The sequence below is a fragment of the Calonectris borealis genome, chromosome 2, assembly GCF_964195595.1.
Source record: "Calonectris borealis chromosome 2, bCalBor7.hap1.2, whole genome shotgun sequence".
Lineage (NCBI taxonomy): Eukaryota > Metazoa > Chordata > Aves > Procellariiformes > Procellariidae > Calonectris > Calonectris borealis.
The window spans coordinates 109,282,059-109,309,711 of record NC_134313.1 but is presented as its reverse complement, the minus strand read 5'-3'; the positions used below and the strand labels follow the sequence as shown (position 1 = coordinate 109,309,711).

General features: G+C 39.7%; 1 protein-coding gene across 2 annotated transcripts in view; it reads right to left on the bottom strand.

The window, feature by feature from the left end:
- Positions 1-5,685, bottom strand: part of EZH2 (enhancer of zeste 2 polycomb repressive complex 2 subunit) — a 48,413-nt gene extending 42,728 nt beyond the window's left edge. For both annotated transcript variants that reach the window (XM_075142919.1, XM_075142920.1), the window contains exon 1: positions 5,627-5,685. In XM_075142919.1, the coding sequence (XP_074999020.1) occupies positions 5,627-5,664 (38 nt within the window). In that variant the 5' untranslated portion in view covers positions 5,665-5,685. The remainder of the gene's footprint in view (positions 1-5,626) is intronic.
- Positions 5,686-27,653: the final 21,968 nt, after the last annotated feature.

Genomic DNA, 27,653 nt, shown 5'->3' with positions numbered 1-27,653 from the left:
GTTTTCAGACAGCCCTTAAAAGAAAAAGATAAATCCTTACTAGAGTGTTCAATCAGTCTGTATATGCAAGCCTGCAACTTTCAAAGATATTCTTCCCTTCAAAAATTAAGTTCTTTCTCTGTATCCCCACAGATTCAGGATTTAGAGAAATAAAAACAGACATGAAATAATTACTGAATACCATGTAAGGAGTAAGAATAACCATTTCAAAGAAAAATTTTCTAAATTCCCTATATTATTGCTTGCTTCCAGAACATTTCAACATTTGATACTTTTAGAAAAATACTGTTTTGGAAATAAAAATAACAAGTTCAAGTACCCACCCACTTGAGGGGGAAGAGGGAAAGAGAACGGGGAGATCATAACCAAGTATTTTATATTAAAGATCAAACCAAAATTGGCACTAACTGAAATCAATTGACATCTCACTTCAGTTTGGACAACATCAGTAAAACGCTGTGCAGCAGGTAATACAACTATTTACTTTTTACTTGGATATTTGCATGTATAAATACTTTTAAGTATATTTGCATGCACGAGTAAGACTATTTGGATCAAAAACCAAATAAAACATTTTAAAACTCCAAACAGCAGAACAGTAACAAAAAGTTTCAAGCCCAATTTTGATCACACTTTTTACAAGTCACCATTAAAACCATCCCACATTTCTTACATAAGACCAAGCCTGGCTATTTGTCAGGAGAAAGTAAAGTTTTATGCATAAAACTTGAACTTCACCTTTGAGTTGTTCAAATGCGTACCTCCGAATTTCTCCCTTCACACTCATTCACAGATGCCCAGAGGAGTTAGATGACTCCCACACACATTCCAAATAACCTCTGTTGCCTAACACCTCCATCTCTTAAAATTTAGCTTTTTGATATCCTGGATAAATCTGGCAGAAAAAGTAACACTTGCTGGGAACACTTAAGGCATGTCTCCACAGGCAAAATTATTTAGGGTGTGAATTTGAAGTGCACTGACTATTCCACCCGAACTCGTTTTGTGGACACACCTTTTTTACTCTAAAAACTCTAAAATAGCCACAGGTTCTTCAGCACAATCCACTCACACAAAAGCAAGCTACACTCCATACTGGAAAAACCCTGCCACACAACAATTAAGCGGTTCCATAGCCATTCCATACTTCTTTCCCTGCATAGGCAAAAAGTTTAAACTTTGAAAGACATTATGCTTCCGTGTATGCAGAATTTATTGTAGAACAGTCTGGCAAATTTTGGAGCTGAACTGGTATTTGCCAATTGTCTGAAAAATTCCAAAATGAACTTCAAATGATGAAAGCAACCATAAGAGTTATTTACACAACTCATGTTAAAGCTGTCAAAATAACTGGGTCTAATGTATGGCATCCCTATTCTATAAGGTATATGGGGATTAATGCATCAGCACATTAGATTAAATGTTGCTTACAAAGCAGAAAAAACAGAGAGACTACTTTTCCAGAAGCTTGATTTAATGGAGAAAGTTAATGAGAAACAGTTTATCTTAAAAACAAAGTAAAAAACCATGCCAAAACAAAAAACCAACCAACAAACCCAAAAAACTCCACTACCAGCCAGTGAAAAACTCAGCTCCCTTAGGCTGTGGAAGAGTTCTACAGATAGCAAGGCTTTGGGACCAATTATGTCTCCCAGATTCAAAGCAATGATGGATTGAACACCAGTAATGCTTCAACTATTTTAAGAATAAAACAACATATGTCAATCTTTTCTTCCAATAGTTAAACAGTGGATTTAACATTAGTAATAAATACTCACTAGAAACATGGCACAAACTAGGGGACATATAGCTGGAAGAAGTTATCACAAAGGACAGATTTTATGCTGTCCCTCGTTATAAATTGTATCATTAAAAAAGAGATGGTAATAACCTAATGATTTTAATCCATTCGCCATGCTATAGTTCTGCAAGTAAATCAAGGGTCTGTAACAAACATCTGTCTGATTTCTGACAGAAGCAGCAAACTGAATTCAACCTCTAGAATTTTTTATCTTACTAGTAAAAAAAGAAATCACGCAACTACACACTAAAAATATAAAGCTTGCCAGATCCACTCATGCTAAGAAACATGGAAAGGAAACCAGCTCACATTTAAAAAAAAAAAAAAATTATATATGAGTCGTAAGATTTGAGTTTCCTTCCTTTCAAATACTTTGTTTCTTCAAATTACATCTGATGGCTTTGGGATTTAAACCGAACATGCAGGCTGTGAAAAAGAGAATGCATGACAGGAAAAACTGAACCAGCCACGTAAAAGGCAGAATGGGAAGGAGCCAGATACAACAAAAATTGACAAGGGAAATAGGCCTGGTTCTAGATTCAAAAATAATTTAAAAGTATAAAGAAATCATACCCTCCTGTAAAGATTTATTTTCAGTTCACATCTTAGAAATCCCAGGGTGTGGACTGCAATTTGTACTACTTTACTTGCATAATTATACATAGAACGTCATTTAAGCAGGCACCATATGCACATATAAAAAAAAGAAAACTAATAGCAAATTCTGAAGTTGTTCTGCAATTCTGTATCAAGGAAATCTTTATTTGCACACAGTAAGGTGTCAGTTTTACCTCATTTGTTAATTAAATTGTATATATCCAAATTAGAAGCTTTGGAAGTACTACATCACATTTTCAAGCAAATGACAATACTGCACTGATCCACTCACATGATTACACTGTTATTTTTATCCACAGCATTCAGAACATGCACAGTATCTGTCTAGATTTCCAAACGGCCTTCTCACCTTAAAAGTACTACTGATTTTACCATTAGAAAGGAAGCATAGTATGCATTATAAATCTTTCCAAGACAACACTATTTTTCACAGACTTCAGCCAGGTAGCCAAAAGATTCCTAAAATAAGGGCCTGACCTACATTAATCTGGGGGGGGGTGTTGTTTGTTTACAATTTTTTCTGGTCGCAGCAGGGCCATTAACAGACATCCTCTTCTCTCCCAATTTTTTTTTAAATGACAACGAATTTACAAGTCTGTGGTTAAATAATTAGTTATATATTTAAGAATTCCTTTCTTTTTTACTATTTTTAAAAGAAGCTTAATTTGTCAATATTATATGCAAATTATACTTTTCACTCTTCTTCTTAAGAGTTGCCTCTACCCAAGTTTACTAGTGCTACTTTATCTTTTTAATTCAGAATACATTTTCTGACTATAACATTGGAGGTAGTTTTCTCACTTTCACTGAGGATCCAGACCTCAAGTCCACAGTCTGACACATCTTAGTGGAAATCTAGGTGTACAACTAGAAAAAGCCTGTAACAATCAAACTACCTACTATAATCAGTTACAGAAAGCAGCATTGTCACTACTGCGTTTTCGAAAACTTCACTGTTTCCTGCTTGGAGCTCAATAGAACCTACTCCCAACAAATTTCACTCTTTAGTTTCACCTCATCAATGAATAGACATATACAGCATCATCCCAAAGTCTTTAACTGATCTCTGTGAGAACAGATAGAACACCTATTTAATAATTCTGTAGACTGTTTTCCTTTTAATCTTTAGCTCAACAAAACTCTTGGGCATATACTCAGAGCTAAAAAACAAACCCAAGCACTCTGTTAACTTGTAACAAATGTTTTTGTCGTTCCCCTGTGAAACACCTCTCCCTGTTTTGCATCCGTTTTATACAAGGTCCTTCTATGTCCCACCTTTCTTCCTCCCAGACATAGCCGCTTAACTGAAGTTATCACATAAATTATGTCAGTACTGGAGTAACTCATCCATTTAAAGATTGACCTAGCCATTCTAGAACAGTTGTACAAGTCATATATGTTGATGCTAAATGTATATATATATAAAAAAAAAATGTAAGTGTATATATACACATTTATAGATACATGTATAGATAAATTTATAGATACAGACAGCACAGATGCTGTCTTCAGTCAGACACCATTCCAATGATCCCAGCACTGCTCTCTGTGGACGTTGCTGATAGTATGAACAGAAGGTTGGTAGCAGCTTTAACATTAAAATAAACCTCCCATTACTATCCTACAGCTTCTGTTAGCAGGGGTCTTGTTTCCTAATGTAGGTATTACTCAAATACCTCATCAAATCATTAAGAAATATATTTACAGAACATAATCCATTTCCTCCACTTTTTTTAAAATCTGGTAAACTGAATTTTACTTGGATAGGTAATTCTGTAAAGATGACCTACTTGACTCAGTAAATTTCCTTGCTTAGCAAAGGCCAGGTCCTGTTCCTGAGATTTTCAGCATCCCTGCTGGGGAAAACTTTATTCCCCCTTAAGTTTCACAGATGCTTCTCCGCAAGTCAGCTAAGATGCATCTATAAGCGCTAACCATAGAATTATAGAACTTTCAGATTACAGCCCACAATGAAGTTTCCTACCCCACTTTTGCTCAAATACAACATAAAGCAAACATTTATTAAATATGCCTTCTGTCAGTATTGCAGCCATTTTAAAAAATAACTCTAACTGTTCAATCACATGAATATAGTACTGTCGTCTAAAATTGTTGTTCAATTCTAACATTCTGGCTGTGAACTTATTAAAATGTATACGTGATATATAGAGCTAAAGAAGAGAATCTTCTTGTGAATGGTGACAAGAACAGATTTTTTTGACTAATTTTGAGAGGAATTTTAGAGCACACCAACTTTTCTGGGAACATTGTTGGAGTGCACTAGATGCTAGATGTAGCTTATTCTGACATAAGCCACCTTACAGAAAGTGGCAGTTAGTTTGCACCCTCTCTATATGTAATACAGTTAGTGCATTCAATAATGCACTACAAAAATTCCCTTCTCGCTAAGCCAAAGTTTCTTTGCAGGTAAGCAGAAGCACAGGAATATATTTACATTTCACCTATGAATGTTGCAATGTTACAGAACAAACAACAATCCATTTGAATGCATATCTTCAACAAAACCACCAAATTTCAGCTTGTTGGCAATTCTAGCAAGAGAGGAAAAAATACAGCAAGGAAAAAAGAAAAATTTAGCTTGATTTCAAGTCTCTAGCCTAAGTTTACACACTACTACTTTAGCTCATTTTAAACGGAGCAAAGACATTTTATGACTTTTTGATGATGCGGATTTTCAGTGTCTGTCACTTTTCAGGGTGACATTACATATTAAAAAAATCTCTGGAAAACAAATTAACTTTTTCCCCAATTTTTGTCCTAAATTAGAATCTTGAATTCTTCCAAAGTTCAGACGAAAATAGCTGTCGGCATCTCATGGAACATTCTACTGTCACAGATTTCTCCACAGGTTGTTTAACTTTAATTGTTACTTTCATTCCTCAAGTAGACAGAGGAAGGGGGGGAAAAAAAAAAAAAGTATTTTTCCTCTCTTTTTTTTTTTTTTGGTAAAGGAAACTCCACAATAAGAAATGTAGCATTTTTGATGTGACAATCTTAAAGCCAGTACTTGATAAAGCACTAGCTCTTGAAGTTAAAAACACTCGACACGTCGCACAAAACTTTTGAGTCGTATCTCCTAAAGTACTGGAAGCATGCTTTCTGAAAGACTCCGCAGATCTTAAATATTCAGTTTTTAATAATCTAAAGTGAGCGTAGTTAAGTACACTATGTACAGGTAATACTCACCCTTCTGAAGATGCTTTATTGTTACCACAAATAAACATTCCCCGGACTCTCAATTTGATATAGACACTGGGGACAAACAAAGAATGACCTTTTAATTTTGATAAATCACATTAAGAATCTGAATGTGCCAACCCCTAAAAAAAGATGAACCAGAAGAACCTATCTACGAGGAAATCCCAATTCAGAAGTGAAGATTACACTAAAAATGCTGGTAAAACTCTTCATTGAAATCTGTATTAGTAAGAACCAAACTCGTAATAGCTGAAACTACAGTGGCTAGACTTAAACAAAGACAAACCTATCCTGCAACAATTAAACAATCTTGTTCGAACTGCTACAAGTTTTTTATTAGAGAAACCAAGAATCTGAACTTCCAGCTCCATAGTTAAAAAAACAAAAAACTTTTCTCTAGCTCCAGTAAAATAAGGATAGTGCTTCGTAAGTTAGAAATAAGTATCTTGAGCAATGTACAAGCTTACTATCCCATTCCTGCTGCATCTATGCACAGACTGCTTTTCTTTTGTCTGCTAATAACAATTTCTGAATCACCACGAATACCTGTTAATGTCAAATACATACGCAAGATGCCACAACACACTGATGTCTTCGTCTTTATCCGATCACACATTTGTTGCTCAGGGACAGGTCTGCCCAGTACCCTCCTTCACACCTCCCCAAACACTCTAGTTTTAGGGAGCGCTCTGTATACCCGTGCTTGGCGACATAGATCCGAAAAAAAGAATTCCCAGCTCCCTATGAACTTTCTTGCGGCTCTCTGGAAGATCAGGATCGCACGGTGTCCTTAACGATTACAAGTTCGCCGGAGCCACCTCCAGACTGATTTGCCCCCTCGCCCTCCTAAGGTCGCTCCCTGAACCAGGAACCCTCCAAGGCCAGGAGCAGGAGCCCGAGGGGCGGCGAGCCCCCAAACCAGAGCTCGTTTCCAGGGCACCAGCGTGCGGGCGAGCGGCCCGGGGCGCGCTCAGCCTCCCCGCCCGGCTCGCCCCGCCGAGCGCCAGCTTCCGGGAGGCTGGGAGCACCCGAGCCCGGAGCGGACCTGTCCGAGCCTCCCGGGAGCCTGCCTCGGCGGGGGAGAGCTCCGTGCCGCTCTGCCCACTGGGGGTACAGGGCTGTCTCCGCCGGGCGCTCCGAGACCTTACCCGGCGTACGTTAGGCACACACGTACCTCCCCTCTGCCCCTTCAATCAAACCGTGCCTGAAGCAGCCGCCGCCGCCGCCGCATGCAGTCGGCAGGAACGGGGAGGAGGGGAAGGAAATCGCCGGGTCTTCCCCGTTCTCCCTCTCCCCGCATAGCGCGGGCCCCCCGCCCGCCGCCCCCCACCCTTGGAGGGAGGGACGACGAGCTCGCCCCCAGCCCGGCGCTGCGCTCCGCCGGGCGGGGGTCGGAACGGGAACTGCCGGCCGGGCTGGACGGAGCCAACTTAGACAAAGGGCACTTCAGACTCCATGTCTCTCCCCTCCAGCTGTCACCGGCCGGGAGCGCGCGTGTCTCGCCGCCGGCGCCCCCCGCCGCCGGGCGCCCGCGCCCCCCGCGGGAAGGGGACGGGAGGCGGTTGCTCCTCGGGGGCCGTCACCCCCCTCCCGCCCCCTCCCCTTCTCCCCTCCCCCATTACAAAGAGACCCGGTTATAAATAGCCGCTCCCGGCGCCAACGCCTCAAGCCCGCGAGGTGTCGCTCGCTCATTCACTCACCCGCCCCCCCGCCCCGGCCTCTCGCCGCCGCCGCTGCCGCCCCGCCGCCGCCGCTGCCGCCGCCAGCTCCGCGCCGCTCCGCTCGCCCGCTCGCTCTCCCTCCCCTCAGCCTCCGGCTGCCGGATTCACCCTCCCGGACCGAGCGCCAAACGCGGCGGCCCAATCGGCATCGCGCTCATTGGCGAGCGCCGAGCGCCGCCTCGATTGGATGGACGCGGACAGGGCCCCCGGCGCCAATCAGGCGCGGCGAGGGGCGGGGCGAGGGGCGGGAGCTCGCTCCCCACGTGCGGGGGGGGAGGGAGGGGTGGGAGAGCTCTTTGTTCTCGCGCTGCCCGCGGGGGACTGGGGGGTTCGCGCTCCCCCCCCCCCGGCCCCCCGGCCCCGGCCCCGCGCCTTCCGTGCCCCGGCTCCCCCCTCACCAGAGCGGGGCCGGGGCCGGGGCACGCCGGGCCGGGGAGGCTTGAAACTCTCCGCCGCCTCACGTGGAGGGGGGAGAGGGAGGAGAAAGGAGGGAGGCGAGAGGATTGGCGGGCACCGGGAGGGAGCGCGGCGCAGCCCGGGGAGGGGCCGCGCTGCTCGGCGCTGCCGAGTTTGAATCAGTTCGAAAGTGGGAGCTGTAACGGTTTTAACAGTCCCGCCGCTGCGCGCGCGGGAGGGGGCAGCCCTGTGGGAGAGGCGCGGGGCTCGCCAGGCGGGAGGGAGGAAACGTCTGGTGAGAGCGGCTGAGGCCGGGCAGTCGCTCCCCTCGGCCGCCACCGCTCCTCGCCTGTTGCTTCCCCGGCAAACAGGGCGGCTCTCCCCGCCGGTTCGCCCTCCGCGCGGTATCACGGCGCCACATCGAAAGGGTCGCGGCCGGCTCTGAGCCGAGGCGAGGGCGGCCTGCGGCAAGCCTGCCCCCCCACCCTCCGCCCCCGCCGGGCGTCCTCGCCGCTCCCCGGGGCCCCAGCCCCCGCGCCCCGGCGGATGTCGGCTGGCTGAGTCATCTTCCAGAGTTGCATGATGCACCCTCGTGTCGTGGCGTTTGACCTTTGCTTACCCAAACTTCACCGGCATCTGCCCCTTTTTTTTGTGCATCGTGCCATTCCCCTTGGCTTTCTCTGCCTCACTGCTCTGCATCCAGAGTGGTTTCTCTGCTGTCAAAACCCTGCCCTACCCTGTCGTGGGAGTGGTAATAAATCAGAGCAGCAGCAAGGTGTCCATGCCACATCAGTCTTGGATCGTGTTGCTTGTTATACGTGTTGTCTCCAGCCTCTAAGGTTGCTGTCGTTTTCCCTCGTTTCTAATCTGAGAGCCGTGCTCATCAGTCTTGCCGAGGTTGTGTTTAAACCTTGAGGATTCATGCTCCTTTAGTCTGCTGTCATCTCGCTCTTCAGTCGCTCCAGCCTTTCTTCATCTTCAGCGGTGAAAAATAAAATTGCAAAGTTAAGTTTTCTAACTCAGTATTTTGGCCTTCCATTGTAACCATATCCCTTTCCTGCACATCCCGCATTGAGCGCCGCTTCCGAGGTGTGCTGGAATATGAGCCGCATCCTCGCTTCCACAGTCTATTCCTGTCATCCTCCTTACCAAATATCAGCTCCCCTCTCCCTGGCGAATGCCTTGGTACATCTTCAGGGTTGAAGCTCCAAAAACGAGCAGCGGCCACCGTAATGAGGTGCTGAGTGTTAAAAGTCTCTTTGGGGGGGAAATAAATCACGAGCACAATCTCATTCCCAAATCATGCAGTTGGCTTATGTCAAATGAGGCTCCGTGTTCTACTTAATGTGTAGGTGTGATGTACTTGTGTGCTTTTATAGTCTCTGTCTTTCTATGTAAGTACTTAAAATTTCCAAACTTCATCGCATATTAAACTCATAATGAGATCTTAAGAGTGGGCATTCCTACACTGTATGTTCTCAATTTACCTCATGGCCTTGAAAAGGGGTTTCTACTAGTAGCTTATTTTTATGTTTAAATGCCTGGGGTTTTGTAAATTAAGAGCAAAAAATGTGCAGCAGAAATTATTTCTTCTTATGGCTACATGTCATGGTGTGGTAGATTGCCATACCCTTCCTCTAATTCTAGTGGAGTGGCTGACGATTTGAAAGATTATCTTAAAATTATCACATTTGCAAAATATTAGTCATTTCTGGAAATTCAGCTATTTGAATCTATTCTGCCCCAAGATGGCTGACACCACCAAAATGGCTACCCAGTCCCTTCACAACTTAGAATTAGAGATTTATTTTGTTTGTTAGAGTTGTGCTTCATGGGATCTGGTTTTAGTCAGCAAGTATAAATAATAATCGCTAAATAAGCATAGGCTAACAATATAAGTGGTACAATCAGCAACAAGGTGGAAAAATCTGTGTTGTAGAACCTACGCTGTGAACTAGACCTCAGCACAGATCGCTTTGTTTTTCTGTCTTGCACAGAAGATTATTCATCTGTTATACCTGAAACTAAAGCTTACTAGAAAATTAAACACGTTTTGAATGGAGTTACTCTTTCTTCTTTGCACTGCAGCAAAACAACCTTTTCACCAAGATTTCCTTTTAGACTCTTAAAGCGATGAACTCCTCAGCGAGGAACTCCATTAGGCACTGATTTTCTGATCAGTCGTTCAGGCTATCTCAAACAACCAGGAGAATTTTAGCAGCTATTTTTTTCTGCACACGGCAGTTTAATGTTGCAACGAGCTTTGTACAGACTTTCTGTTTTCACAGAGTAAACCACCCAAATGGTTTTCTGTTTCTGCTGTATTTTCATGATTTAAAGAACACCTATTTGAACATTATGCAGAGACATTCAGACCAGATCTTTAGGCAAAAAAAGTACAACATTTTTTGAAAGAATTACAAAATCTGGTATTTTGAGGAGTCATTCTGAAAGGAGTGAATTCTGATGGCAGCATGTAATAGTGCTTTTGAGAAAAGTAGCTAACGTTGAAGAAATATATATGTGTTACATGACAATGAAAATAAAATCAGATTCAGAGAAAAAGTATCAGATTTGGTTTGGACCCTTCTGGAACTGTTGAAAGCTTTTGCCTTTTTTTTATAGCTAACACATTGTAGAAGAGCTTTTCCCATGTTCCCAACATGTGAATGAAACATGTATGTTCCTATTGTATGTATGACTAAAATAGCAGAGCAAGGATTTGTCAGTGCTAGATCACTAACATCAATTAGACATAAAAATAATTGTTTAACAGCATCACAGGATATTCCTAACTATGATTGCTTACATTGGGGTGTACTGAGGCGCCTCTTTTCACCCTTTAAAAAAGTGGCATTTGAATACAGAAAAAAAGACATGCAGCGCTACAAAGCAAAATTAATAGTTGAGTGATTTCTTTTAAAGATTTTGACATCTCAAATAAAGTGGTATTTCCAAAGCACAGATTGTTCTTTATGCACAATTATCGTAATGATTTCCTTGCAGTCAGAACCATATGGTATTTCTTCCATCTGGCTGGGGGAACCAAGCAAGACCAGTGAGGAACTGCCTTAGCCTGAAATAATCACAAATGTTGACCAGTTTTCCCCTTGTCCGCCCGGCTTCGTTAAGGAGAAGCACAGCTAGGCCGCCCCCGCCATTAGCAGCCCTGAGCAGGCATGCCGGTAGCTGCATCTGTAATTCTTGTAGATAAGCTTGTGACTTGCTGGTCACAGCGTCGCTCTCCTTTGTGCTTCAAGACGTCGCTGTAACAAAGCTGTGTGCAGCGTTTGGGTGGGTGTCCTCGGTGGTGCAGTCTGGTGGACTTCACATATTAGTCACACTGAGCCTCGAAAAGTGCAGCCTGGTTGCTTTTGAGCTCGGTTGCTGGGTGGTGGGGAGAGAAGGAGGATGCACACCCTGTCCCCGTTATGCCTACCCCTACAAGCAAAGCCTGTAGCACTGCAAATAACATTTAATCCAGCAGGCCGTTTAGGAGCATGGTCTTTGTTTCTTTGTTTGCCTTTTTTAAAGTTTTTTTATTTATTTAAAAAATGCATTCCATGTCTGTTTTGGCAGATGTGCATTCCGTGATGCTACTCATTCAATTCCTAACACTAATCCATACTTTTCCTGATACCTTGGCTTGTTGTGTGGCTTAAATTCTGCATTTTAGTCCATGTGAATTTGGTAAGATTTTACAAAATGTTCACATACATGGAAATGTAAGTACAGCCTCAAACAGTAAATCTGTAATAGCATTAAACTATTACGCGCTGCAGTGATTACACAGAAGTCAGCACATACCCTTCTTAAAGAGTTGGTCTCTTGTTGCGTTATTATAAAAAAAGCAGTTCTTTTATGTTAACTTTTGAAAAACAATTAATGACCGTGTTTTGTAACCAGCCATTTTGAGATCAACTATGTTTTTAAATGTTTTTCCATTAATATCTTAATGGCACTTATGGGCCAATTTCCCTGAAAGAAATGCAACCTTATGTCCTGTTTCACAAGCCCTTTCTGACCTTTTTTTTGGTCCATTTGCTATATGCTTCTCTGTAGAATTTGATTTAATAATCAGATAATCAGCCAACGTAACTTTGGACACAGTGGCCATTAGGCTGGATTAAGAGAACGAGGAGCCGAGTCACTGCAAGACATAACGCATACCCACTGTTTTGCAGACCTGCCAGGTCTCACTCAGGTATTGTGCTCCAGGCTCCTGCTCTGCCTCCCCCGCTTCTCTCACGTTTGCAGTGCGGCGCTGTGGCCTTGGCTGGTCCGGCACCACACATGCCGAAGGCGTAGGGCCTGGGGGCTGGAAAGGGACAGCAGCACAGACCCGCAGCAGAAGGCGTGCCCCTGGAAGAAGCACCGTGCCCAAAGGGTGCCTGCTAGCAGAAGTTACTCCTGCCCTGTCGTGCAACCAGGCGCGTGGTTGCCATTTGGCTTGATGCGCTTGTCACAAGACCCAGTACCTGGGAACTCACATAACCAAAAGAAGGCTGGGAGGTGCATGCGGTCAGGGTGCAAAACGTGTACCGTGGCAAGTGTAAGTGTAGCTCTTGTCTCAAAGTACTAATACCAGAGCACCATGAAAATTAAATAGACGCTATGCATGCAAAAAGGTACAGCAGTAAGTGCCTTGCTAATCTTGGTCAAGATTTCATGAAGTGCTGTTACAGGAAAATGCACAGATTTCTGTGCCATTTAGGGGCTGTCGGCGCCTGGTGCTGTGAATGGTAACACATGCAGCTGGTTCTTAGCCCTGCAAAAGCATCGGTCGTCCCTCTCCCACCACCTAACAGAACCTGACCTTTCACTGAATGTTTGCATCATGTAACATGATAAAGGTATGTAATATATTTTATACTAAGTATAAGTGCTTTCAGCATGCTGGGTCACCTCAGCTCTATCATACTGAGTTCAAGGAGATTTTTTTGAGGGAAGGGGACGCAAGACAAATAAAGGTGGAAGCAAAAGTGACGCAAACAATTAACTCAAACTATGGCTCTGTATAAAATACAGGATAGTATCTTTTTGGCTAAGGAGAAATGTTGCCGGAAGGAAAACTCCAGTGTTGTTTTTATACAACAACGGAAGCAATATAAGTGATTTTCTATTAACTTTTTTTAACATGCAGAGATAAAGCTTATTGCATGTGATCATCCATTTCATTTTGTGAAAGGGATTAATTGACTTCCCCTGGCTTCAATTAGAAATTAATTTGACTTTAAAAACTATCTGTAGGTAATGGTTTTACTTTAAAGAATCTACTTCTGTTTATTTTGTGGTCACAGAAGCTGCTTAAGCTGTGTAAGAAAAATACTTTCCCATCCTTGTCTGCTTGTTTTTCCTTTTTCTTTTTATTCTTTACCTGACCTGCATTTACTGTTATATTCAAACCACTTGAAGGTCTAAATGGTCTCATGTAACAAAATTGCCATAAAAGCATGTGCATGAGAACTTGAATTCCAGAGCCCCATCCCTGTTTCCAGGTGTATTTGTCAGTGTAGCTGTATGATACCACTGGGTGTGCCACTCACAGGGGAGGATTTTGCCCAGACAGAAAAAGCTGCAAATTTAAAGGTTTAAGTGGGCATTCAATAAGCGTTGATGGATGGTTTCCCACAGGGCCCAATCCAAGATTAAAAGCCTGAGCTCTGTTTGAATATTCTGTTTCTGAGGTGTCAAAATTCTTCAGTGGCAGTGGCTAAATCACCGTAGCAGATGGACAGAGTTCACTGACTAGAATCAAATCTTGTTCGGCTGCAGGAGGTACTTCTTCAGACAGCAAACCGCAATATACATTGTGATAAGTAGTGAAAAGTCAGGCTGTTTGCAAAAGTAAATGCAGTTGTGAAATCTCTTTCCTTCTGTTCACCATTTCACCTCTCAGAAGTATTACCTCCAAATGTAGCCACCCTTCCACCTGTGTGTGAATTTGCCATGCATAGGCCTCCATTTTTAGCATCATTTACCCCTCCTCATTCTCCCTTTGATACTTACGGTATGCCTACTTTCAGCTCTTCCTTTGTAAAGGTGCAGTCCTGTCCTCTTCTAGAATTACCTAATCCTGACATCTAAAGTAGTAGGAGGTATTTGCACTTGCACTGACCCTACTTACCTTTTTTGAAAACATAATAATTCATATTATGTTATGTGTATATACACATGATCTGACATACTCAAGCTTAGTAAATTCATAAAGGTAAAAATGAAAATATTGTTGAGCAACATAGACTTGATTAAACTGAAAAAAAATTCCTGGTCTTCTCGCATTTATGGGAGAAGACCGGGAATACCTACACTTTGAAAGTGGATTTGATAATCTGTTAAATCTTGCCAGGACTAGTAAGTTATATTGTCAAAAAAGTCAATTTGAGATGTATGGTAAAGACTTTACAGTGAAAGTAAAAAGATAATGATACTCATCCACCCATTAAATAAACTCTGTCTAATGTAAGTCATAAAAATAAGATGTTCTTCACAAAGGTTTATGGGGATGTACAAAGTACAAAATATGTATCCTATTTGAATATGCTTCTGTGTCATGTTAGCATTTCTCATGATTCAGGAGCCTTTTCAAATGATAGTTTATTGCAAATTTCATCCCTTCGGCATGGGTTGCAAAAAGCTTCTGTCAAGTCCAGGACCGTATCAAGTTGCTGCCCCATTCCGCTTCTTTGTTTGCATGTTTGTGAAGAGACTGTAGTGAGTTGAGATGCTGGTCCCTACCAACAGAAGGCAAAGCCTTCCAGCACCCCTGGCTTTTTGTTTTCCAGTCTTAGCCCTTGATGAAAACATTCACAAATAAATGCAAATTTTGAAAAAAGGATTACGCAAACCCATTTACTGCTGTGACATTGTGTCAATTAGTTTACTTCCTAGCTGTAAGGATTTCTAGTTATTTGGCAGTCTTTTTGCCAAATACACGGTTCTTTATCATATACATATCTCTGAAGATCAAACTGGTAAAACCAGAAATCACTCTACTGCTGGTCTGAGAAAGCTATTACTGGGAAAATCATGTTCTATTTCTAAAATCAGAGAATGATAAGAGTTTTTTGTTCTTTATGACAGAAAGGATCACCATTGCAGTGATTTATGTGCGTGTACAAATACAGACAGACCTGTACCTTAAAGTCTGTCATGCAGTGATTGAAGACTTGGTCATGAGATGGGCAGACAACATTACATTTTGGGTGTCAACTGAATATGCTGGTCAGATACGTAATGGAAAGAATCACCAATATGAATTTGTATCAAACTCATAGAATAAAAAAGGTCATTGGTTTAACAATTTTAAAATGTTACATATCACTTTCCTCTCTGAAGTCTTCACGCTGGGTATGAAACATACAATTAAGAGAAATTAAGGGAACTGGACTTTAGCCAAGAAAATTTTGAAATAAATAAGTGTCTGCGCAGACTGATGCTGAGAAATGCTTTATGAAGGATAGATTGCTGACAACTACATAAGTGTTAAAACCTTGTCTATAACTTACATGCAGAAGGCCACATTTAGCTCTCAATAATGCTTACTTAAATAAACAATACCAAGGGCAAAATCACATCATCTTTTGCTTTCAAAGCAAGTGAGGTAAAAGGAGAAAAAGAGATGGCTAGGCAAGGCCCATGCAGCACTAAATTTCTACTTAAGACCTTAAAATACTTCCAAGTCACATTGAGGGATTGCTTCATGAAGTTTAGTATCTATCAGACTAAGGGTGTAATTCTGATTTGCTCAATCTATGTCGGTCTTAAGTGAATTTTAGTTGGCACTACTCACTGGGAAAGTGAGAAGAGATTCTAAGGCTGTAAGTATGAAGGACTGAGTCAACCAAGTGAGTGAAACAGTGACTAACTAATTAAGTGAATGAGTGAGCACGGCATTGTTTGCTTTTGTGATCATTTCTATGCATGAGTGAATGGCAGGGCTATTACATGTGTGTGAATGAGTGGGGTCAGGGTTGCTGAACAATCCATACATTTGTGTGGTCTTTCCATCGTTTGATTAGAGTAATGAGCCAAGTGTTTGGCAAATTAATACATGTAGACTAGAGCTAAACTTCTTATGTAGTTTGGAGACAAATTAAAAAATATGAATGATAATGTGCCAAAAGTCTGTTTTTGGTTGCATACCTGTAACTCTGGATTGGGTCATCAGCTCTTCCATGGCAGGTTGCTTTCAGCCCACTGGCGTCAGGGAGCTGAAAGGTACACTTTACTTCTTCCAGGATTAGTGTTATAAGTGACATTACTAAATTTGTTTGTAGTTTATTGCAAATCTAATTGTGTAATATAAGCTGAAGTATTATCTGACAATGAAATGATTTTCTGTCTTATTACACTTTCATAAAGGAACAGATTTAGCTATCTTTACGTCAACTATTTTGCTTCCAAAGTAGTTAACAAGGCTAGCAGTAATTTTGGCACCCTAAGAGCTTATTCCTTCAAATAGCACAAACAGAAGCAGAATAAAACCTTGTTCTATTATAAAAATTATAAAAATCAGGTTCTATTGTCACTTTTCATTTCATAGCTGCATGCAATTAAGAGAATAGGAGTCAACATTATGCTGCTAAAATCTAATGAAATCATGGGTGTGATGCGTGGATATAAAGAAATAGTCTAGAATCTTGGAAAACTTAGAGGTTTTTCCTCCCTATGGAATTTTTTTTCTCTTTGAAGACCCACTGGCCTTCATTACCCTCCCCTTTTTTCTCAAGAAAAAAAAAAAAATTTGTAACTTCCAGTAGAAGGAAAGGTTGAGGAAAATATATCAAGCATTAGTAGTTACCAGCATTTCAGCAACTCTGATGTCTTGACCTGAGCTGGGGAATGCTTTTAATTATTGTAAATTATTCTGAATTTGAAAATTGAGGTTATGGGAAACATATGTACATTACATAATTAATCCTACAGTTTTTCAGGCTTTTTTTTGCATTATGGCTGATTGTTCCTGTAGAAGATATTTCCTGATCCTAAGCCAAAATCTGCCCTCTCATCTGCACTGCACTCTCTCAGAATGTTTCAGTAAATTGAGCAGCTAGCAGTATTTTTTCATATATCTTATGATCTGACAACATTTTGCCATTTTTTAAAAAGCAGGAATCCTTTACTTTTTACATCCTCCAGGTTTGGGATGGTAGTCCTCCAGAGAAGGGCAGGATTTGGCAAGAAAACTGTGATACAGCAAAATGCTGATGTTCTGCACATGCTGCCATCTTTCCAAGTGTATTTGATCTTGATTTGGATCCCTTAAACTATCTGACTAGCTTTAAAGAGAGTAACAATTCTGGGATTTTTGTGGGTTTACCTAGCCAAAAGAGCTATCTGACTTTATGAGCAAAATTAGTCACTGATGTATGTGCAAGCCCAACGCCAAAGGTAAAAATCACATAGGTATGTTCTAGTTATCCATACAGTGGTAAAATTAGGGTGGGATTCCATTCAAGTCTCGTGACAAAAATGATCAAACCCAGAGATAAACCAAGGCAAAAATTGTTGAAAAAGTTTTTGATGGCAAAATTGTTTTATAGAAAACTGAGAATTGTCAGTCTACGTTTTAAACTGATTGGTAAACGGCAAAAATATTCTAATTGATCTCTTCAATCAAAAAACATGTGTTCCTACGTAAGGCTACTGTTAGCAGCTGTTTTATAAAGAGCTGAAAATTGGCCAATATTCTTCTGAGACACTGAGTCTCTGACTACCAATTCCAAACAGTGCTACTAATAAGGAAGGCTGAACAACGTTTCTGTGAGATGGATTGTGTTTCAAAGAAGAGGGTTTGGGAGTTATTTCAGTCTAGTTCTTTCGTTTAGGATTTATTGCTGGGAACTTGAGGTGTGAGGAGTAGATGGTCCAGGATAAGGGAACAGCTGTGATTTACTCTTCCTTTGATTTGCTTTGTGGATTTTGGCAACTGCATTTCCATGTGCCTAATTCTCACATTTTCAAAATGAGGATAGGATTAATGAATGTTTATAAAGTGCTTTTGATGCCTAGAGAAAAGGAGGCTTTAGCATCTCAGGATGTCATTATTAGAGTGGAAACTTACCATAGTAAGTTGTCACTAATACTCATATTTGTGAAATTTTTAAATTATTTTCAAAGTACATTCTGTATTGGAAGATGTGGATGCAATATTGAAATACAGTATCAGAAGATAAGTAGGAGTTAATCGTGTCATATTTGCTTTGGGTGGCCAAATATGTGCAGAGAGAAACCTTGCCCACAGCTGGATCAACTTTTCAGATAAGAAAGGGCAATGTGCCATGTTAGTTACACCATACAGCAAGCAAATGCTTGTCTGCATGTAATTCTTGCAGGTCTTCAAAAGGTCACAATTTGGCTGTGGCTCGACATCTAGCACAAATCATGGAGCTTAGCTGAAGAGCATCTGCTGCATGCAGCTATCAGATTGCACTCTGTTTCTTAAACTAGACTAATAGACAAAACTAAATCAAAATGTGAATGATTAATTTCATATTTGATCTCCGGCCTTATAGTGATGCCTGCACAAAAGCAGAACCTCATTAATACTTTTGTGCATGGGGTTGTTAAGGATAATGGACTACGCTCTGGAAGTGCTGCACTCTTCCACCTTCTTAACCCATACTTCATGTAACCGATTCGGAATTCTCCTCATGCTTCCTCAGAACATGGAAGTCAAATGCGTACGCTTTGCACATCACATGCTCTTTCATGTGCCTCTTTCGCAAAGTGTCTCTCACAGGTCGAGAAGTTCATGTTAGTGTGAAGATGGAGAGGATCAATAATAAAGAACTGCTGCCATTTGAGAGCTGCTCATTGACACACATTATAAGTATCCAAATTTATTTCACCAGCTTTTGCTGCTATTCTCTATGTATAGACTCAAGGGACCAGAAAAATGCTTCAGAAGCTGCATCTTTAAAACCAGTTTGTACAATGATGCAGGAATGTCCAGCATGCCATGAACAGCTTCACATTGATGCTTTGCTTAAATTTTACACATTCTCAGAGTTGTAGCTCAATTATTTATAGTATGTACAGCGTTTTCCTGAGAAACTCTATGAAGGCAAGTAAAAAGAAACTTCATTAATCCTGAGATTCAAGCTGTATCTGAAGGACAGTGGCAGTTCAGAGGGCTGTTCTAAACTGCACAGTTGAGAAACACTTACCCTGTGTGCCTTATCCAGCACACAGAGAATACCACATCAAAAGCACCAAATCAGCTTCATTGGACTGCATAAACAGAAGGCTTTGTGTTTCTATTTGCTCTCCCTCTTTTTTAAAAAAACACCAAACCTAGGAAATTAAATGCAAAAATAAATAAATGAAACCCTACATTCATACACACATACAGTTACCCTGTTAAAATGTAAGAAGTCAGGAAATGCAAAAGTTAATGTTCTTATGTCAGCTCTGCCGCGCTGAATGGAGGCAGTCTTTCTCGTCCTGTTTTCCTTGTTGCATTTATTCAGGTTTATGGTGCCTCTCTCAAACTGCAGAAGCTTCACAATTTTTGAGAATAAGATATTAACATCTGGAACAAACCAACTAAACTGCCCACAGTTGTTTGGAAAAATATAATTAGAACCTTGCCTCATAATAAAACACAACTCAGTAAAAATAACTGAATAATAAAATTAACTGAATATATTGATTGCTATACTTTTGCTGTTTAGTGTGTACTGTAAAATAAACCAGATGTACATTGTGACCAAATTAATATTGCTGTAGAAGCTTAATATTTGCATTTTGTTGTTGCTAACATCCTGCATTAGTGAATTAGAGAACAATTCTATGCTGTGAGATTATTTTTTTTAAATGATCTTCTATTTGTAGCCCAAAGTGAACAACACCCAAAAAGTTACTAACCAAGAGAGGATTCCCAGCACCTCTCTGCTGAAGGAGCTTTGAAATGTATACTCTTCTAAGGACTGCTGAAAGATCTGTATTAATTAGCATGTTCTTTATTAAATAATATGTGATATTTGGCAATTTATTATCTGAATAAATTTCACACACAATAATATATAAATAAAAGCTTGGGACCTGAGTTAAGTGCTTAGCGATCTTTCTAAAGCATTTTTATAATATCATTGATCACTAATATTGTATACTCTGCTGAATATATGAAGAATTTGACTTGAACTGGTTTTGTCCATTGTATATTCATAAGAAGATCTTTTGGGGGGGTTTCCTGCTTTTGTTTAAATTTTTTTTTAAGGGAGGAAGCATCTGAACTTTTACGATTTACTATTATTCTGAATTTAATACTGGATATTAAACTGGACTGAAAGGACCAATAGAAATAGCATGTACAGAAAATCTCCAATTATATTAGAAAGATAAACACTGCGCTGCTGCCCCCAAAGCCTACTTATAGTCATGTCTTCTAGCTGAAGTCAAGTCTGCCAAGAAACACATAATTTTGATCTGTTTAATAGAAACAGTCTTATATGTTAGAGCTGGATTTGCAGTCTAACTTGCAGATAAGCATGCCTTGAAAATCCGAATGTTTCAAATTAACAGCTAGTCCCAAACTTCCTATGTAAGTCTGCAGCGGGTGCTGAGTAACGAAAAACACAGCTTGCAGAAGCAAGTGGAGACCTTGAGTAGCTATTATTTGGCCATTCAGTATTCATCGTCCATAACCAATGGCGGTAAAAACGTTTATGAACCCTGACCATTTCCCATAGGATTAGCAATGTAAGAATTGGTACAACAGCACTTTATTTTCCATTTATGCATCATACTATAGTTTCTAAAGTTTTAATCATCTATATGTTTCAAAACATGATGCGTGTGTAAAGGAATCAATTCTTTTTTATAATGCATGTAGACTATGGAATTTACCAACTACCATAAAATTTATTCTGTTTCATTTCAGAAATCTGACCGTTTTTTAATCTTGTCTTCCCTGAGAAAAAACATCTAGAATTCACATTTACTTAAAGAAAAGAAAAACAAAGCCTATGCACACGCCATCCATAGAATAGGAGAAGAGGGGATCCAAAGAGCATTTAGTCCCATTTGTTGAATAGCCGGAATTTTGACAGTATCTCATCATTAGTAGAGGCTGCTTTGTCACTAGGTTTGAAAAATGCTCAGACTTAGTCCCAGGACCATACAGAATGAATAATATATATACAATACTAAATATTAGTGTAAAAGTGGATAGTTAGGTATAACTGAAAAATTACAGAGGGCCCTGTTGTGGCTACTTTATGAATATCTGTACTGCCACATTAGATGTGCAATATAAAGATACTGTAGGCCTGTAGGAAGAAGTCTGCAGTTTTACAGATTTTTTTTTCCATTTTTCTGTTACATTAAAATTCTGTTTGTCATAACGAGTGAAACCCGGGGAGAACAGATAAACATCTGTTCTGCAAAATTTCTCTCAAGACAAATGGTGTTTGGTAGGCCTTATTTTTTTCCCCTCTACATGTAAAATAAGTATATACATATATATTCTTTTTCCCCTGGTGCTGCAATCTTTCAACAGGGGCTGCACAAAGACTTGCAAACACTTAAGATGCAATCTTATCTTCAGAAAAGCAGCTGTTGAGCTGATTGTATTTTTTGTGAAGCGCTGGTTCCTCAGCCATCACTGTCGCATCGGGGCACTGCAAGATCCAGGAGTGCATGTTCAGTCCAGATGAATGGGCCCGTGATCATGTTGCTGTTGACTTACTTAGAGCACGTGCTTATTCGGACAGTGTGTTTTCTGTGCAGGCTTTGCATCAGCCATGGTAAAACGGAGGGTCCATAAGGCGTCTCAAGGTCAGAGTAGCTCAGAGAGAGAGAGTACCTACTCTGGCACTAAAGCCTGCCACTGCAAAGTTCTTCATCCAAGGCCGTAAACACATTTGAACCAGCTGGGAGAGTTTATATTGGGTCAGTGTTTCAAATTACGTGGCCATTGTGGTTTTTATCCAGTGCTGGTGTAAGTGTTAAATTGAGGTTTATGGTATCACGAAATCACAGTCTGACTTTAAACTTATTTAGCATTGCATGTGGCAGTGAGATGTGATCATACCTCATAAGCTGCCAGTGTCCTAATTTAGGAAATAATGTCTGCCAGAGATCTAAAATGGATTAGATCAAAATGTTAACGCTGTGAAGAACCAAAAATAATGCATGTTTTCTTTCCTTAATGTCAATAACATTTTCTGTAAGCATACATATCTTGTATTTTACTGTTAATGGGAAAAAAATTCAGCAATAAATGAAAGGGGCAGCTTATTTCTAATTACAGGACTTTTTTTTTAAAAAAACAGAAAGCAGTACATTTGTAAGTCAAAGATACCGAAACAAACTCTGGAAAGGACTATGCACTTGCCTTATTACTGAAAAGCAATAATAGATGCAGCAGTTTAGTTAAGCATCTTCAAAATTTAACACACTATTGGTATCTGCCTTGCTTCAATAAAACCTTAGTGTTGTGTAAATAGAATGATCCTAATAATTTTCGGCATTGTTTCCAAATGTCTCGTTTTTTGAAGGAGATCAGGCAGCTGAAATGTCAAAATTTGGAAACTAACAAACATACTATTTCCGTTCTAAAACATTTGTCTTCCTTGATACTTCATAGGAATTTTTATGTCGTAAGAATATGACACTTCGTTTCATCCAAGTGCTTCAGGGGCTTATTGGCTGAGTAGTTTGTACTGATACCTACACCTCTTCTATAAGTATAAACTCATTTAAGATTTTTGGATGACACGCAGTAATGTCCTCCAAGTTATGAAGAAAAGTATTTTTAGTAACATTTACCATTTGACAACTTCGCTTTATATACTAATAATTTCAAGTGCTTTTGGACTGTTAGACCCATTTCCTGACAGGCTTATCATACCTGTGCAAATCCCACACACACTGTTTTGAACCAGGGGAAAAGCAGAGAACAGCAGCATCTATCATTAAAAAGAAGTAAAAATTACAAATATCAGTCTGGTCTAAAACTTTGAAAGCTATGATTTTGTCAGATTACATGATGCTCTCATGGAGTTTTAAAATTACTGATACTTTTCACTGAGTTCTTATTTTATTGGATTATTTTCCTTTCTAATCATTGGTTTTAATCTACTTCTCTCTGATTTTTTTTTCTGTTGTGTTTTACTTAAGCTTTTTAACCATGCATAGATGAATCCACACATTATCCTTTCTGTCTTGCCTGAGCATCCTTACAATCAGCTCTTGAGAACTGCAGTTCAGGCCTAACAAGTAAATGAGATGCTTCAAGACTACAATTATGTGATTACATTATGGTCTCAAACAGCCAACAAGGAACCAACACCTATTATCTTGTTACCATGTATTGTATACACATTCAAAATACAGGATGCAATGTATAATAGACCAGAAAGGATTGAAGATGTTTGGAGTACAGCTGGTCAACCTTTCTGATATTTTACAAAGCGTATATACTGTGAAGAAAAATTATAGCAACATTTGCTATGCAGCTGATTAAAAACAATTATAGACTGTCAGATTTTGTTGAAAGATGAAAGAGGTATTTACCATTTTGATTTGCTTTTTAAGTTATGGAATGAAGTTTGTTTGCCTTCACTCCTTTTATTGAAAGAGCCAGCCGGTAGCTTACTCACATGCCCAGACTTTGGGCTCCAGATGCTGAGACCTGCCATAAATCTCTGCTAGTTCCAAATTTATCAGGAGAGAAGAGGAAAGATGTATATTTGTAGGGGATCAGGGAACAATATCAAATCTTGGCTCTTAATGTTATAGAGAGGTTGTTTTTAGCAGAATTTATGATTTTGTATACCTGTATATATCAGTGAAGGTATATACAAAGCACAGATTATGATGTCTTAAAGTTATAGGTCCTTACTCAGCAAAGTCTGTTAAGTGTAGGTTTAAGTGCTTTGCTGAATGGGTGCCACATTTGCTACAAGTGGCAGATTTCCTGTTTCAAGTTTCCTGTGGATTGCAGCTGTCTGAAATGGCTCAATTGCTAAAGTGACACCTTTGAAAGGGATGTGCAGCACATATGCCTTAACCTGCAGGTAGGATTGTTCTACCAAAATGTAATTTTAAATCTTTTTCAGGTATTTCAGTTGGAAGTCCCAAGATTTTTCAATACAATAGGGAAAATTATAAGGCAAAGGCTATTTCTAATGTTCTTTTCCTTCACAGTTATGTGGATAGAAAAGGACATTTATCGTAAGCTCTTAGGCGTGTGTTGTCAACCTCAGCCTACTGAATGGCCCCAAACTTTGTCAAATTCAGTGTCACATAACTATACCCCAAGCAAGAATTTTATGGAAAGGGAAATGTATAGAGGAAAGTTTATAGCTGGGAAATGTAGTATCAGAGGTGAAGACCGGAAGAAAGCATATTCACATGTGTCCATGGCTTCTGGAGTTTTGCCACTCACATCAGGACATACAGCCCGTTGTGGCTGAATTATCTGATCAAGAGTTGATCTGCTACGGACTTCCCTGCTTGAGAAGTCTGTGTCTCCCACTAAGTTATTGAAAATCTTCTTTACCCATAGACATCTACGAAGACATAAAATCTTCCACAACATGTTATGGAAACGGCTAGAAAGAGACAAAGCATGAATAAGTGGAACCCAAGATACTGTAGACATGGCTAAGTATTATTCAATACTTCTCTACACTAAAAGATGTACTTGTGCTGATGTACATATGCAAGACTGGTGATAATGTATTGTTTACCTGATGACTGAAACAGGTCAATTATATGTAAAATTATTAAAACAGTGGCACAAATACACATACATGTTTTATTTTTATAGTTAATAAATATACTAGCATTCCAGTTTCTAATTTAGTATGAAGACAAATAAATTTTAAATAAAGTCTATCTTTAACTGATGGAATAAAATTCTACTTCCTTATATTAACGGTAAATTCATCCATTTAATAAATCAGAAGAGTCTTTTCTGAGGTAAATGCGAAATTATCCCTAGTCTAGAGAGCCCACAGATAGCTGAGACATCACTTCAACTATGAGGTGCAAAAGGAAGGCCACCTGAGGTAAATTTTGTCTAGTATAAATAGACATTTAAGAATTAATTAGGTAGCTGGGGGTTTCCAAGGTTTCATTTTGTTGAAGCATTTTTAGGTGACTCTGGTGTTACTCAAATACATTGAAGGGTTAAATGTTCTGCCTTCAGCCGGGCTTTCCCTGAAGTGGAGCTGCCCTGGTGCAACCAATAAGGACTAAGTACAAAAGAGAGAGGAAAACAGCGGGAGGGAGGCATTTCTCTGCATCCCTGTTCCCCAGATGGGAAGTCAGCGTGGAAAAGAAGAAGGAAATACAAACATTTGAGTCTAAATGAGTGAAAACCAGAGAAAACGGGGGGATGCACAGAACGGGGAGGGGTAGGCATTGAGATGTTGAGTAGGTTGTAAATAGGCAGAAAGGAGAAAGAGTTATGGACCCAGCTAAGGTTGTAACGAACATTACAGGATCTACTGCTCGTGCTAACCAGAGTGTTAGACCCAATGAGCTAGAAAATAACCTTTAACACTTCTGTCTGCAATAGAGCATCTTAGTAGCCCTTCAGTCTTTGGGGGATTACTTTGTGGGGTATAACACTGATTTCATTTTCTCTCTTTGATTTTGGTCTCATTTTCTTTAGTTGTTAACATGTCTGCGTATACAAAACATCTCCTGCAAGGTGCTGATGGGCTTTATGACGACCACCAGCTCATCTACCAACCGTAAAGAAAATAAGTACCAGCACTCTTTCACTACTACCTCCTATTCGAATCCACTCATGGAAGTGTAAAGCCTACTTGTCCTTTTCATGTCTCACTGGTGCTCTGCTTCATTGGTGACACAACAGAGGAGATGGATATGAGTCAGGAGGTCTTGGGTTTGTTCTTCACTCTCCCAGACATATTGTGGTGTTTGGAGCAATTCGCACTTGTTATGCCTCTGTTTCTTTTTTTGTTATCAGAGAATACTGATGGTGCAGGCTTTTGTAAAACACTTCATAAACCTTGAATAGCAGAATATCAGAAACCTAATCATTATTAACTAAAAATTATTTTAATTTTCCAACATGATTTTTTAATACCAAATATTCCCTACAAACCCCAAGGAAATAGAAAATAATAGTAATAATAATAATGATGATGATGGTGATGATGATGAAAAAAATTCACAGCTCACTGCACTTAAAGTTTTTCCCCGCTTTTTATTGTTGTTTAATTTCAATCATTTTTTCTTATCAAAGTAAAATTTAATTAGATGTCAGAATGCAAATGCTCAGACTGTCTTCATGTAAATTTTGTTTTACTGCTTTATGTAGGAAAATCAAATAGTGTATTATAATACATTCCTTCTGGATTAAGTAGTATTTTTAACATATACAATAAATGACTGCAAGTTATGCAATGGTAATAATGACAATAGATTAAATAAATAATGGTGTTATTTTCTGGTTTGAGTTCTGTTAGTGCAGGCAAAAACACAATGTAAAAATATTGATTTGGAAGCAGGTTTCTAGTTAGAAAAAGAATACTTTCACAAAAAGCTGCAGTTAAAATGTCTGTATTCATAATTAAAGTATTATTTTTAGAATACTATATTTATAATGTATCGATATTTAGACAATATAAAGGGTTTTAATTCTTTGTTTTCAACATTTAAAAAAATTTTATTTTACTACATGATGTATCTCTTCTTTCCCTGACTTTTACATGCTTGCACTGCTGACAAAACTAGACCCTTAACTACTGTTAGCACTACAGAGCTGCACAGCTGATGGAGAGTCAGCTGGGTTTTTTTGAGGTTTGTGAATCCCTAATGAAATTATCATTTAAATTCTAATTCCCTTCCTACCAGTGGCAGTACGTGAAGCAGAGCGGGTGCTCAGATCGCTGTCGGGCCGCAGTAAGCAATGCCATGTGATGACAGGGACAGAGATAACGCGAGACTCCATTTGGGCACTCATGCTACAGTCTTCTTGGGGTGCAGTCAGCAGAATGCTATTTAAACATGTTGCTCAAATACCACTTGGCACATACACAGTTGCTCTCAGTGGAGGATTTGTAAAAAGGCCATCCAGCATCCTGGGGTCAAGGAAATCCTAGCCAGCTTCTTTTTTGACTGAGAAAAAAACCCAGTCATTGTCTTGACAGACGTTAAGAAAATCTGCTTGCTGTGGGTTCAGGAGAACTGAGAGCCGAGAGGATCCATGTTTATCCAAATGTGTTGCATGAGTAAATGCAATCATATAAAATCCAAACCCCTTCATACTCAAACCTACAGATTTTTCTACAGTTCTTTGGGTAGCTTGCAATTAATATCTGCTTATACCTTGAAATGCTAATTATAAATGTCCACTGAGACTACCCACTTAACATCTTGATTTATATTCAGGCTTAACCGTCACTTCTAATTAATATTCTGTTTAAGCCTGTACAAATAGTATATGCCATGATTTAAAGTAAACCACTTAAAACAGTAATAAAATAAGCAGATAAAATTTCTACATGTTGCATACCTTTTACACCCACAAAACAAATTCATGTAATCCAATGCGTTTCCCATTTTTTTATTATCTTTCGCTGCTTCCTACAGAGCAGGAATAGATACTTCTACATGCAAGAATATATAACTCTAGGATCACAATTTTTTTGTGTGTGGTTTTTTTTTTCTTTTGACATTTGTTGTTTCATTGTTTGGGTTTTTTTCATAGTCCCTTTGGTATTTTGCTATTTTTAAAAGAATATATTCTCCCTCTTTGAGGCACTATTTCTTGTAATTATCCCTTCCAATATCTCTGCATTCATCTGCAGCGGAAATTGAGCACTGCCTTATTTCTTACACACATAATGACCCGAAGAACTGACTGCAGTATGGCTTATCACTGTCAGATCATTTCTGTTTTACCATATTCA